The sequence below is a fragment of the Psittacula echo genome (genome assembly GCF_963264785.1).
Source record: "Psittacula echo genome assembly, chromosome: 3".
NCBI classification, from domain to species: domain Eukaryota; kingdom Metazoa; phylum Chordata; class Aves; order Psittaciformes; family Psittacidae; genus Psittacula; species Psittacula echo.
Window position 1 is genome coordinate 3,200,900 of NC_137736.1, and position 14,987 is coordinate 3,215,886.

General features: G+C 43.6%; 1 protein-coding gene across 1 annotated transcript in view; it reads left to right on the plus strand.

Moving 5' to 3' along the window:
• PHLDB2 (pleckstrin homology like domain family B member 2) overlaps window positions 1-14,987 on the plus strand; it is a gene marked incomplete at both ends in the record, with an annotated part of 50,334 nt that overhangs the window by 6,687 nt on the left and 28,660 nt on the right. Inside the window, 3 exons of the mRNA XM_080613620.1 lie at window positions 5,884-6,267; window positions 8,527-8,670; window positions 9,515-9,652. Of these exons, the coding sequence (XP_080469746.1) occupies window positions 5,884-6,267; window positions 8,527-8,670; window positions 9,515-9,652 (666 nt within the window). The remainder of the gene's footprint in view (window positions 1-5,883; window positions 6,268-8,526; window positions 8,671-9,514; window positions 9,653-14,987) is intronic.

Genomic DNA, 14,987 nt, shown 5'->3' on the forward strand with positions numbered 1-14,987 from the left:
TTGGATGTAACGACCACCTCTCCCTTCCCCTCATTTCTTTTCTTACTGGACAGTACTCAACTGTTAAATCCTGATTCTTTAAAGAGAGAATATGCCTGCTGTTTTTCCAAGCATGTTAGAGTTATGGAAAAAAGGTACAAATAGTGGAGATACACTTTTTTTTTTGGGGGGGGGGGGTTGAGGTTTTTTGGTTTTTTTTCCTTTTTTTAAGAACGATTTAAACATCTGAGTTTTAATTTGCTCCAATGTACCAAACAGAGAAGACATGTATGTACTGGTGTAGAATTTGGTGTTTCTCTGTCTTTAGATTTGCCCTTCTGGGCTTGTGCCACTTCTGTTTTGCCAGCCTGTTCCTCTGTGACTCCAGGAGCAGGGAGGAACAGGGTTCCGGTCATTGCCATCCCTCCAGCATTACTGCTGAGCGCTGGGGACTGGTGGGATGGCACCACATTGCTCCTGGGCCTGGCACAGGGCTGGTGGGTCACAGTCTGCTGCTGCTTCCTCTTCCAGCCCAGCTGACCGGACATAGCATCTTGGTGTAGGGATGTTTATCCAGATGTTAAGTATAGTACTCTGACAAGTAGAAGTGAGGGTTAGCTTTGCTGAAGCTAGCCCAGAAGCCTGATAAACAAGGAGAAAAGTTATCACTGTGTTCCAAGGATATTCAGTGGGATTCAGTGAGCTATTGAATTTTTGTTGAAGAGGAGATCTTGCCTTGTTTTTCCCTATCTGAGATAAAAGCCCAATTGTGGTAGCAGCTGGAACTGAAAGGCAGCCTTTCTCTTCAGCCTGTGGGGAGGTTGGGGGTGGAACAGCACAGCCAACACAGCCAGATAGATATTAAGGCCATCTGTTTTGTTTGATGCCCGCTCATTTGAATAGCACTGAACATGATTTGTGTACTGCTGGGTTTTAGGCAGTACAGTTTATTTCCTCTAGATGGTGGTAGGTACTTAACAATTAGACATGCAGTAGCTGCATGACACCTTCCATAGTCCAGCTGTTAGTACGGATCCGTAAGCATATGCTTGTTAATGAAATTCTCCCCAGGAATTGTGCTGGGGGAGATTTCAGTTTATATGACCAATGCCTCAATAAGCGATAATAGAATTCAATGACTTTATCCCGTAGTCCACGTTTGCATGGTCAAAGGAGCATCGGATTTCATGAAGTTTATTCAGCAAGTAGGAAATAATGCCGAATATCTCTGTGCCTGGTTTGCATTGATGCATTTACAGCTCAGAAAGACGCGCTTATGGGAGGGGAAAATGAAAAGAAAGGATACTTGGAATTTGCATGGTGGTGCTGCTTTAAAATTATGGGTATTAGAGCTTGTGTAAATCTCCCATACAGCTCGGAACAGCATCGTATATATGTTTTATACATTTATATTGGCACTGTATCTTTTTATAGACCCTTTAAACACAAAGTGCCCAAGCTGCATGTAAAAGTATAAGTGACTTGACTCTTAATAGAAAGCCCAGCCAAGTAGACAAAGGCTAGATCAAGGTAATTTTTCTCACCACTAGGATAGGACAGTCTCTCTAGCATTACTGCTACTTAACATCAGTTTAGTTCAGTACATTAACAAGTGTGTAATAGGATAAAAAAACCTCTGCAGATTAATGCTAATACACTAATAACTAATATAATACTAATAACTTAGTAGGTTTTCAGGAACATTCAGTTTTAATTGTGTTCCAAAACATTCCTGGGGGAGGTCTGTAATCCACACTTTGGATTATTAAATATACTTCATTTTTGTGGAATGTGGGCCAGGAAGAAATAAATGTCAGGAGACCTGTTCTCATTGACAGGACTTACAGTACCGCACTGGAGCTCTCGTCTTCAGGCTCTTGCCCTCAGTGTGATTTGAAAAGGAGCTTCTGCATAGGTACTGTAGGGGCAAAAGGGCACTGGTCTGAATAATACTGTTATTTTGGAAGCCAGTGGCATTTCCTCAGCAGCCTAATGCATGCCTGTAGATACAGGAGCTAATTCTGCAGAGAGCTGGCTGCCCAGTTCCTCCCTAGAGACTGGCATTGCTCAGTGCCACTGATCTCTTCTGCTTTTACTGGTCCATTTCCTCTGTGCCTGTAACAGGAAGGTAAAGATGAGCTGTGCTAACCCGGGCTCTGCACCCCATCCTCTGCTTTGAGCTGAGGTGGTCCCTCTGGAGCTCCTCTCCATGCAGGTGCCTTTGTCACGGAAGACTTAATGCTCCTGTGCATCCTGTGTCAGAGATGGATGTGGAATACGGGCGCTTTTCCTGACTTCTGTGCTGAGTGGTAACCTCAGAGCCAAAAGTCTATAGCAAAACAAGGACTGAAAATGAGAAAGTAAATGCGGCTGGGGTGAGAAATTGGTGCGGACTGGAGGGAAGGGGAGGGACAGTTGTCGAGCTGTTCTCACACCCAGCTAAAGCCTACCTTTGAAATCAGCTTCTCACTATCTGACACATGTGAAATGACCCGCTCCTTAGAAATGCAGGAAGGAAAGAGAAACCTTTTTCCTGCCTCTTGTCTGTGGGATACTGAATGTGGTTGTAATCAAGTAAGTTTGGGAAGTTTCTGCTGCTCTCTTTCCCCGTCTCTCCACCTCTTTCCCCACCATCCTTTGTGACTAGCTGCTGCTCCAAGCTTTTGCTATGAAGCTTGGTTGTTCTAAAAGAGCAACAGTGGATAAGTACTGTTCCTTGGTAGCTGAAAAGAGCAACAGCCTCTTCTGCAGGCAAAGGGAGCCCTGCCTTTATGGAGTAGCCATAATTCTGTTTGGTGCTTGTCACACAGGATTAGAGTGCACCTGTATTTTTAATGAAATCTGGGGTTATCCACTTGTTAATAGCATTTATTGAAGAAGCTTCATGCTTGCCACAGCTGATTAACCAAGTCTTGCCTTGATATCTAGATACAGCATCACCTTTATGCACTTGTAAAGTTCATATACGTGGCATGCAGCAGACAAACAAATCCAGGAGTCACTGATGTGGCTGCTGTTAAAACAAGGGGGGAGGTATTTATCCCTGCTATTTTGGAATACTTTACAGTGTGCCAGGGATGTCTGTTGATGTCATTGTTAATCGATAACAGGCAGGGGTTATCCTCCGCTTATCCCACCCATCTCCTTCGGTGCCATCAATACATAGGTGATGTGTGGCTTTGTCTAAGCCAGAGGTGGTGAAACTGCTTGGGCAGAAGGTGCACAAGACCTCCGTGCCCCTTCGTAGTAGGGAAGAGATCCACAGAAAATGCATGCAGGCATTTTAGACTGTTGGAAAAGACATTATACGGGGAAATAAACCAGAAGGTTTACAAGGCTTGATTCAACCCAGAGCCAATTTTAAACCAATTTCCCTCTTGTGACATACCTTTATTTTTCCCTTCCGCTGCGTTCAGCATCACAAATAACTCGTGTCGTATTCCTTGCCGAAATAGAGACTGGACTTTCCATGTGCTACTCTTTCGCACTTTTCATTGCAGGGGTGCTTTCCTAGCTCGCTGCTTGACTCGGAAATTTATGCTGGAAACAGTTAAATGCAGATGTGCTGTAGAGGGAATGAGTTGGCCGAGATGAAATGATGAGAATAGAGAGTATAAAATAACCACAGAGCTTCCTGTCCATAAGCCTCTCAGCACATGTCAAAATAGAAGCGAGAGATATCAGTATTTCTGTAATGTGCCTGAACGTTCATCAGGAATTTTTTGGAGACTGGCAGAGATTTTCCTGCAATTTTTAAGCATCTGGGATTTGTGGAAAAAATAATCCTTTTTTTCCCCCCCCTTTTTCCTGACTGCTCAGCAAAGGGCAGTTTGCAGTGAGAGCCCCTTTACCTGAGTGCTTAGGTCAGGGTAAGCAGCAGCTGCGCTTTGAAATTGGCCATTTCCTATTATTGTCGAAGGGATGGAGGCTTGGCATGGGGTAACCTGATATACCTGTTGTTGCAGGGAAGGATGTCCTGATGGCGTTTATAGATGTTTCCCATCTATAAAACCATTACGCTGACTGTATGAAAGGGCCAGGCCCGATGCCGTCACAACAGGGAGAGCTGCATAATTGCCGGCGGTCCCAGCCAGCACTTGCACAGCGCTTTAGGAATTGGGTTGCGTGGCCAAAAGACTTAGTAAGAGGGACGATAGCGGCGTTGGAGGGGTAAGGGGAGAGGCAGTGGTTGCCTTGAGGCAGCAAGGCTTTGGGGAGTTATAATTATGTCGATCATTTGGGGTTGAAAGATGTCTGCAGAATTTGCTTGGACCCATGTTGTGGAAAATACAAGCTTGCAATCGCTGCTCCGCAGCTGCCTCAGGCTCTGTTATTCCAGAGGCTCGTCCCTGCCGGTGCCGATACAGGAGGCTTCGGAGGGAACCTGGGAATAAGCTACCTGAAGGCAAAACTTCTGTCTTGTGACGCCGTCTCGGTTGGGTAGTGCTTGGAAATGGATGGGTTCTCCAGCTGGGAAAGGCAGCTCTTAACTGCGGGTGATGTGGGGTGATGTGAATGGGTAGCTCATCCAACCGGGTAATCTCTTGGTAGCTGTATAAAATGCTATGTGCTCGTAAACTGGTATTAATCTGACATGAAACTCCCATGGCTTGCTGCAGGGAAGGGGCAGGCGATGCATTGCCCAAACTGCTTTGCTTGATCCTTGTTATTGCTTGCTGTTGGGCGTAGGGAGCGTTAGGACTGTCACAAATGGCTTGCAAACCGTAATGCAAATGTAATGCCAGGTAGAGCCTGGAAAGTGAGTGTGTCTGCAGTGGTTCTTGGGGCAGGAGGCTGAGGGTTTTGGTTTTCTGGCTTTCCTTTTAAATACTACGAAATACAAGTAGGATTTCCTAGAAATCAGAAATGAGCTCATTAGGGCAGGTATTAATGCCAAGCATGCAACTCTCACAGAGGTCTTTTTTTTTCCAGCGGAACTTTCAATAAGGCTTATGGTAAGCATTTTTTATTAATATTATTCTTCTTTTTTAGCAAACGAAAAGAATTACCCCTTAAAAATGAAAATGTAGAAGAAAAATCATCTGAAACTGAAGTTACAGGAAGCTATGTATACAGTAATATAACCCAAATATAGCTTTCTGGTGCTTTATGATAATTACCGTATAGATCTAGAAATCCTTAGAGCATTAATGTTTGTAGCAACTTGAAATACATCAGGTCAAACTGGGGTAGCTATTCAGATCCTCAAGTTTGAAATGTTGGCATGAATCCATGGGGAATTTGAGTTAACTGGTAAGTAAAGATTTCCCCCATTTCTTTGTATTTGACATGTGTTGTATTTTAGACGTGATGCCTCATTTTTCCTGGTAATGCTCCTAAAACTGTGTTTTTCTAAATGGGGACTAATTCTCTCTCAAGGAAAGGGAGTCAGAGTTAGCAAAACAGAAAAGTCAGGAATGAGCGAGGTCATGGAAAATCTGTGTGGTGTTTTGCAGCTTGGTAGCAGTATAGCGTAAGTGTAAAGGGGACCCAATAGTGACTTGTACAGTGACCTCAGTGGGCATCTGTATGTGCGAATGCGGTATGGTTACAGCAACAATATTATATACAATATTAGAAACAATATTACTATTAAAATTTTCGATATTGGCAAGATAAGTGTTAGAGCATCTTATATAAGCAATAATTGATTTCTGTGAAATGCTCTTTTGATTTTGCAAGCTCTTCCATGTGAACTCCGATTCATCATCTTGCATTGCGATTTATTTATGTGTTATCTCTGAGTGCCACAGATATTGATGGAACGGGAGGGCTTTAATCTTTCACTCTAAAAAACTCCTATACCAAGCAAACAGACCCAAACCCCCCAGCAAACTTCTCACTTCATGTTTACTTTAGCTCACATGCGCTGCTTAGGGCTATTATCTTTCTTTCTCAAACTAGGAACGACAGCGGCTGGAGACGATCCTCAACCTGTGTGCGGAGTACTCCAAATCTGACAGCGACCCGGCTGCAGCCACAACAGTTGCTGATGTCCAGAAGATTAACAAAGAACTCGAAAAACTTCAGCTCTCCGATGAGGATTCGGTGTTCGAAGACTCCCAGATGAGTCTGGAAACGAGGTTCAGGAGCCACCTGAAGTCATCCGCAAGTGATTCCGATTTCTCGGAGCTGAGCAGCCACAGTCGCGGCACTGCCGCTCTCCTCTCCTCTAGAGGGTTGAGAGCTGAGGAGCACTTCAATGACGGTGCCAAGTCACCACCTTTCGCTGCTCCTGGCTTCCTGAAGGATGCCACCGAATCCTCCTACCTGAGCATCACACCAAAGGTAACGCTCTGTAGGAGGAAAGAGTACAATCCAGGTCTGACCGATGGAAATCCTCCTTTAGGAGTCAGCTCATAGGAGCTCATACAGTTCAGCAGCCTGGCAATGTCCGTTTTCTATGGAAGCTCTTGGTACTGGAAGGGTTGGGGTTTTATTTCAGAGGTATGTACAGTTCAGGAAGAGTTTTAAGATTTTCTGAGGGAGAAGGATTTGCTTGAACAGTCATAGCCACCTGAATAAAGGAGGGTTTCAGGAACCCTGTTTAGCATCGTGCTGGGATGTAGGAGGGAAGGGAAGCTCTGCTGTCTTCTCCCAGCCTGAGGCTCCTGTCTCCTGTAAGAGGAGGATGTTTCCTCATGGCGAACCAGAACAGTTGCACAGGAGGCGAAGAAATGTTCCGTGAGCCAGATTTACTGTCCTGCCTCCTTTCCCAGGTTTGGATCTGAGCCCCTTGTAATCACCTGTTGCCTCTCCTGGGGTGCACAGCAGCAGCCAGCCTCCTGCCTCCCTCACCCAGCTCCTGTGTTTAATGAGCTGCAGCTCCTTTCCTATGTACTTCACACTGCTATTCCATTACTGAAGGGAGTTTGTCCTTTAAAGAATGAGCTAGCAGCATTCCAAACAATTTCCTTCAGCTAGAGCAGCAGCAGCATCCTCTGGGCTGGGTCAGGGGCCTTTCGTAGTTTTGAGTCAGTGCCCAGGCTCTGGTGTGCCAGACCAGCAGTGCAGCAAATCCTGGGGACAGGCAGGGTGTTGAATATCTGTATTCAGGAGTTAGAATCGGGACATAATATGGCCAAGCAAAGCCAGAAAACCAGGTTTCTGTTTAACAAATTCAAGCTTTCGAAGTACTTTGTGTCTCCTTTTCATTATTATTTGCACACTGTGTGCGTTTCAGCATGGTTATATGCCTAACGTAAATGGCATTTAACCTCTGCTAACTTACTTACATCTTTGTTGTCTATAGAAGTATGTAGGTATAGAAGAGAGAGGTGTGATAGACAAACATTTATCTTATAAGGGAGAATCAGCCTGGAAATCTGCTGAGTCTTTCGATGTGAAATTATGCTGAACAGCAACATGCTATTATGGTTTCACTTGGTCTGTGTTGAAAGGTAGTAAGACACGAGTTACTGTGGGCTTGCATTTCTTTCCCCTTTGTTGCTTTCCTTGTGCGAGTCAAAAGATCCCATTTTAAATCCTTATTAGGAAGTTGAAATCAAAGATGTTATGTCAGCATTATCCGAGCAGGATACCGGACAAAAAGAAGCTTTCCTGCTAGGATTACTAATGCTAATCGAGGAATACCATTCATTCATTCATTGTAAAGTGTTTTCTGCTAAGCCCTCGGAAAAGCAATGGCAAGCAACTGTGTCAATGAAACACAGCTCATTGTTTTAACATATCGAGATCGGATTTGTTCAGGATAAAATGCCTGCTCTCAGAATAGCCATTCAGTAGCTGAGCTGAGCCTCCTTTGATCAAGGCTGTGTGGTCCAGTGTTTAACACTGCCCTGCTCATAGTCCACCTCTAATTCTGACTGGGGACAATGAGCGAGCAGCTTTACCAGGGTAATTGGATCGCAAGCCCCTGGGGTCAGATGAACATGAAGAATATGTTTGAAACTCAATACTCTTTGATCTAGCCTTTGCTGGTGTAAGATCACAGGTGTTTCCTTCATAATGTTGTTTAATTCTTGGCACAGGCAGCTAGTAAGTAAATGTAAGTAAACCTAGTAAGGCAATGGAAAGAGCAACGTTAGGGGTACTACTTCCTCAGTGCTAACTGGGGAGACAGAACCAACTTTTGTCCTTATTTTACAGAAGCTGCCCATCTTAATGGCTGGTAACAAAAATGTCCTGTCCTACCTCCTGGCTTTTATTATATGGACAGCTGAAATTCACATAAAAAGCATCTTTATCTCTCTGTTATCTTTATAAGGGAACAATTGGATTTTTGCAACCTGAATAGCACAGCATGTAAAGTATTCTCAAAGGTTAGGTTTTAATAATTCCTGTAGAATGAATGGTATTTACTGTTACGTATAGAATTTACTTCCGGTGCCTGGATGTAAACTATCGTGCTTATATCTCATGTGCACATTCTAAATACAGAAATAGCAATATAGTATATCTGAAATATGTAATGAGTTCAAAACCAGCAGTACTATGCTTGCTTTCAATGAACACAGTATGAAAGGGGAAAGCAAAGACTGTGTTTAGCTCTCTTTGTAATGAACCTCTTGTGACATGCAACTGCAGATACCAGAATGCACAAGTGATGAGCAAAGAGGGCAGGAGCTTGGTCGACTGGAGGAGGAGCGCATAGTAATACTAAATAACTTGGAAGAACTTGAGCAGAAGATCAAAGATTTAAACGACCAGATGGACGAATCTTCGAGAGAGGTATGGAACACGTTTTCGGGTTAAAAGTCGTGCTTGTAAGGTATGTCTACATAGCAGAAGTCTGATGGGTTCAGCAAATACATGGATGTGTGAAGCCTTCACATTCTGTGCTTTTACACCAGGATTAGGCACAGAATGATGGACCTGGCAGTCTCCGACTTAACGAAGGTTATCTTTCCCCAGCTGGGAGGTGGATGTGATGCTCAGATTAGACGTTCCCAGCTGTAACCATTATACTCCTAAGTGGAATTAGAACAATCTCGCCTGTTTAACGGTCACTCAGTTGATCTAAATACCTTGTGTCACTTGGGAGTTTTATGGTGGTATCTCCTGTGACTGTTTAAAGAGAAAGGAAGTGAGACAACTTCCTTTCAAACCTCTTTGGCTTTACAGTGGCAAGGGTATGTTGGCACCCACTTGATGTCTGGAATCTCACAGTTGCAGGCTAAGCTGGCCAGGCATTTGGGTTGTGCTTGCTCCAATTATCAGCGACAGGAAAGAAACAGCTGTTGCAGAAGGGTTTCCTATGGAGCCTGGGTACAGTATCATAACAGGAGGAAGCCCAGAGAAGCGACAGAAAAGAAAAAGTATCTTCAGACTAAAGCTGGTTTGGACTTTATTTTGCAGTATTTTATGTTGCAGTTTGACTTTTTCTTAGTTTTGTTGATCTCTTTTTAACTTTTGTGGCAGCGAAACTTATTTCCTGCTTCCATCCCTTCCCCCTTTTTTAAAGGTTTCTTCCTTGTGAATAATCACCTGCTCACTCCCCTTTCCCCAGCAAATAATATGTATCAAGATGTCTTCCTAATCTGGACTGCTTCTGAAAAATGTTTTGTGTTCCTAGTTGGATATGGAATGTGCCCTCTTGGATGGGGAACAGAAATCGGAAACAACAGAGCTGCTGAAAGAGAAGGAAATATTGGATCATCTAAACAGAAAAATAGCTGAGCTGGAGAGAAATGTTATTGGTGAAAAGACAAAGGTAATTGAGTTATCTTAGCTAGATGTTTGCTCTGTTCCGCTTGGTCTTCAAAATGCATTTATATGATTAACGTATTGATGGAGGTTATTTTATGAAGTACTGTCTAAGTAAATTTACTTGATAAATGTGGAAGAACAATATAGTTATCTTGACATCATCTTTCTGGGAAACTCTGATTTCCCCAGGTGTGTTTGACCAGCAAAATACAATATGCTCAAGTCAAAAGGCCTGACCTAATATAAAGATATTTTTGATTAATGAAACATCCATGTAGCGCTCAGACTTGGGTTATCTGTTGTTTAAAAGAACAGTATTGATTGAACTGTTCCACTGCCTTCCAATGTAGCTTCTATATTTTGAATTGGAAAAAAAAGTAATAAATCCTTTCTCAGCAAAGGAGCAGAAGGAAAGAAGGCTATGGTTTCAGAGAATGCCTTTATTATTATATAGAATATATGATATGTGACATCTGTCAAGCATGTAATTTTAAAGCAATTACGTTGGTTTATTTTGTTTGCTGACTGACTGCAATTTTAGTCCTGTAGAACATTCTCTCTGTGATTAAGTCCAGGGAATTAATCATTTCTCCTATGCAGTCATATAATTGCTCTCAAATATGCAGTAAATACACACATATAAAAGCATGCATTTGCAGAAGAGAATAGCACTACAATAAGATTTTAAGTACAGAATAGAAAAGGGCCCACAAGATGAAGCTGTCCCCCTCAAACCAGGGAGCCCTGGCTCTCTCCAGCAGGCCCTCGGGTGGCCTCTCCAGGCAAGCAGTTACCTTCTCCACAGGGGATAAGCCATGGCCAATAATATCTCAAGGTCAGGAAGTTTTTCCAGGGCTTTCAGCCAGTGATGTGTCCCTTTTAAATTTCATCCTCTACCCCATAATTTAAACCTGTCACTTGTGGGAATGCTCTAGCTAGTATCTCCCTTTTTATTTTGTCAGCTCTCCAGAAATATCTGGAAGTCTTCTGCTTTATTTGCTTTTCCTTTGACAATTTTAGCTCTTTCACAGTTCCCATTTAATTCACGTCTTACAGCTTGCATTGTCTTACTCTCAGCTTTTTGTCTTCAGTTTCTGCCTACCCTGTCACGAGCTTGAGTGCTGTTTTGCAGCTGTACTCATCGAGCCTGTGCCCGATGAGGATGGTGCTCCCACCTCTCCGCGCTGTGGCGTGATAGCACACATCCCGTTTAAGCTTGAGCTTTTGTGGACTTTCCTACCTGCGCTTTCCTTGTTCCTGTGTACTCCTCAGTGATCGTTCAGCTTTCGGTGTGGTCACATTTTAAGTTGCCCGTAGAACGTGTTGCATGGATGAGTTTTGGCATAAAGATGAGTTTAGCGTTGGCAACAGAAGATCGGGTGGTGCAAGCGCATACCCTTCGAAAGGATGCTGCTGGAAGTTGCGATTGGTAGGTGGTAACAAACCACATATCCAGAAATTCAAGAGCTCTTTTGCCTTTTGTATGTATTCTCTACTAGCCTCAAAGTTCAATGAAACTAATGGAAATGATTTTAAAACGTGGGGTTTTAAACCTTCCTTTTGGCCGTATGATGGAACGTGAGTGAGTAGCTGTCAGAATGCTACAATTCTAGCTCTAGTTTAAATTTTCAGTTGGACTGAAACAGGGAAAGCAGCCTAGAAATAGCACTTCTGTTATTTAAAAGGCAAATTCACTCAAACCGCTTGTTTTCCCCCAGTAGGAAGCACGCCACTAGTCAGAGCAGATACAATATTTTAGTTGTCGTTTCTGTTGTGTTCCTTTTTATTCTATAACAAACAAGCAAAAGCCCAGCTGTGAGTGTGTGCTTTAGACTTAAAGCCGTGGCTCAGTTAATACTGAAATGGTCTTTGTAGATACAAACTCAAAGCAAGGGCGCAGGTTTTGTTCTGGAAGATGCCTGGAAGCGATGTATAAAGGGGAAGGTTTAAGAAAGAAGTGGGAGACGAGTTTCTGCGGATGGGCAAAACACAAAGTGACAGCTGAAGGGTTCTGGAGACAGTAGTGTCAGCCAGCAAAACAGATGGCACTGATTGTGGCAACAAAGTTCTGGCTGGCTTGAAACAACAGCAGTTTTTAAAGCTTGATTTGTGTGTCTGTACGACTAAGCCCTACAGACCTGATGCCAGACAGGCAGCATCTTGCCTCTGTAGTAGTGCAGGATCAGCCCCCCAGGGAAAGGGTGCTGGGGTGGAGGCTGTAGGTGGTCCTTTTTGCTGAAACAATTTGAAAAGCTCAGGTTTTGACCAGTTGCTGCCACTGTGCTGATGCTATTTTTTGTGTTGCTTCTTGCAAGAGGAAATGGCCCAGCGTCCACACGGTGATCTTCTACTTGCCCGAATATGTTCACCCATAAGAACAACCGGTGGTCTTGGTTTTGGTCTAGCTTCCTGGCCAGAAGCTGTCAGGTGCTATTGCTCAGACAGTGGTTACGTTTCTCTCAGGGTAAGGGAGTGATATCTGAATGCACCTCATGGTGTTGTCTTGAGGTGAGGGTTAATGTCACTCCCAAAATGATGGTGGGGTGTTGGTGCCGTACATGAGGGCACTTGTCTCGGGAGCGACTTGAGCAGCCCCTGGAATTTGCCACTGATCTCAGCACCTGTTTGACAGGAAAGCCCTGCCTGGTTGTGTTTCACCCTTACCATGCACCTGTTTGCAAAACTTGTGAAATACTTGAAAAGAGAGATCATAAACCACAACCCAGTGATGTGTTATGTACGGAAATAGACTCTGGTGGAAGCTCTTGTACTGCTTTCTGCCCAATTCTTTGGTTTATTTCCTTTCACGATTCACTTAGATAAGGACACAAAGCATTGCCAAGTTTTGCGCAGTTCTAAAGCCACAGATTTTAGCCCTTGCAAGACAAGAGAATCAGCTGGAAAACATACTTGAAGGTGGGAGAATTGTGAGTTCAGTTTCAGGCCGTGCCAGCGTGCTCTTTGCCGTGGTACAACATCTCTGTGTCCCAGCACCTTACTTGTGATTCGGGGGGGGATTGTGTAAGTGGGTCTGTGCGTTAGATGGTGAGCTACGTTCTGATTTTGGTCGAGTCCTGTGCTCAGCCCTGCCTGAGCACATGGCAGGAGTCATGGTGAGGAAGAACAGACGATTTGGTGGGGAAGACAGTGTGGTGCACACTCTGCAGTGGGTTTGAAAGCGTTTCCCTTGCTTTTGTGAGCACGCCACCACACACACTGTAAGGAATGAAGCAGTTAGGGTTGATCTACTTAGGGTTTGGAAATAACAGCTATGAGTGGTGACAGCAGAGCCTTTCAGCACCATTTCAAGACTCAGTGTAGTTCTGGCTGTGGTGCATCTCTGCCAGATACAAGTGCTACCAGGACTCAGCTGGGGTAGCTACTTCCAGAGCTGTTTGGTGTGGCTTGTGCTTTCAGCTATACTGGAAATTGTGCTAATGTATGGAGGACGGTCCAGCTTTGTCTCCATGACTGTGCTTCTTGAGCACAGCTTAAAGTCATCTCATTCCTTCTTTCCGTTAACTACCATGTGCTACATACTTGGTTTTATCCACAAAAAAAAGATGACCAACTGTATATTTGAATAGCAGCATTTAAGCTATTCATCCCGAGTTCCAGTTTTCCAGGGACAGCCCTAATAAGTCACTAGTAATGCAATTTGACAGATAAAGCTTGAAGTAATCCAGTGAAGAGCTTTGCTTCAGATACTAACAAAACTACTTTGAGCACAGCCTGCTCTGGATAGAGCCAACCTGGGCAGTACCCAGAAACAAGCAGGCAGGTGAGCCAATATCTCCCCTTTTCCCTGCTGTCCAGGCCTGGCTCCCTGTAATTACCGTGGCAGTCATTCATGTTACTGTGCTGTAGGTGTGCAATAATGATGCTGTTGTTTCAAATAGAATAGCAGCTCAGGTCCACGGTGCTGTTTACAATTGTGACTGCCTCCCGATGACCCTTTGCTCACAAGACTTAGGTCAGGATTGAGGTCTGTCTATAAGGAAGCTGGCGAAAATGGTATTTGCCTGACTGGATAATATCCAAAGTCCTGTTTCCATAGTCTTCCTTGGTCTGTGTAGCTTTAAAACATGCGGTCCAGCACATGTGGAGAAGGATGCTTTAATGATTTGCCATGCCTGATGTTTCCAAGTTAACTCATGAGGTTGAAAGTAACAACGTAGCTGGGGAAGGAAAGAATAATCAGTGAGCGTGAATAAACAGGAATAACTGAAAATGAGTAATGGATTCAGCAGAAGTGCTGTGGGCGGTAATCAGAGCTACATGGGAGTTTTGGCAGAGAGTTTCAAAACAATTAGCATGTAAAAGTTTAGACTGCTTTTGAAGAAAGGGAGGTTATTGCTTTTCTCATGGAGGACCTTTGCCTTTTGTCACGATGGAAATACGTGCTCTGCAACTCCTTTATCAACCTGGGTTTCCTGTTCCTCTTCGAAAGCAGAAATCAGGGCCAGCTGGCAGCGGATAACTCCTCTCTTTTTTTTTTTGGAATACATTTAATTTTGTCCACATGCCTTTGTGGCAATATTTTGCAGTCATTAACAGAATATCCCAGACATGCCAAAATGTTTGAAGCTCGGCCTCTTTGCTGGCTTAGTACTGCAAAGACTCACAAGAATCGAGTCAAGGAAAGAGCAGCTGTCTGATGAGCCACTAGCAATCAAAGTTCAATATACGAGTGGTGTCTCAATCCTTTCTCTTCTGGTTCTTTTCTTCTGGCTTGGATCATTACTTTGTCCTCTTCTACATTCATGAAGAAATAGTGCTGTAGATTCAGGGGTTTCCTTTTGCCTCCCAATCTGTTCACTAGGACAGCACATTGCAATGGTCTGAGAATAAGCTTAGAAATGAAAAAAAAACCCACCCTTGAGTTGTCTTAGGGGCAAGTGAATGTGTGCAACTGCTGTGACTTTTTTACTTGCAGCAGAGGGATCGCTTACACTGATTTAAAATGCTTTTTAACATTAGCATTATACATGCATGTGCAACAAACCCACTGAGATCTCTCACACGGATGCTATTACTGTATACAGTCTTTTATATAATAATTAATTAGTTACCACTCTTATAGTAACAAGAGCTACTGTGAAATACCTCCTATCATATTAAGCTCCTGTTAAGCCCGGCATATTATTTTTTCTCCTCTTAATGGTTTCTTTCATGAAACCCACAGGGATTTAGGGACAGACAACTAAATCGTGGCAAGTTTTATGCTTCTGTTCTGAAAGAGCTCAAGGAATGTGGGAAAGAGTAGTCTGAAAAACATAGAAAAGGAGCACATACAGTTTGCACACAGAAGGATCTGTTTCATTTCAACAGTATCTTTT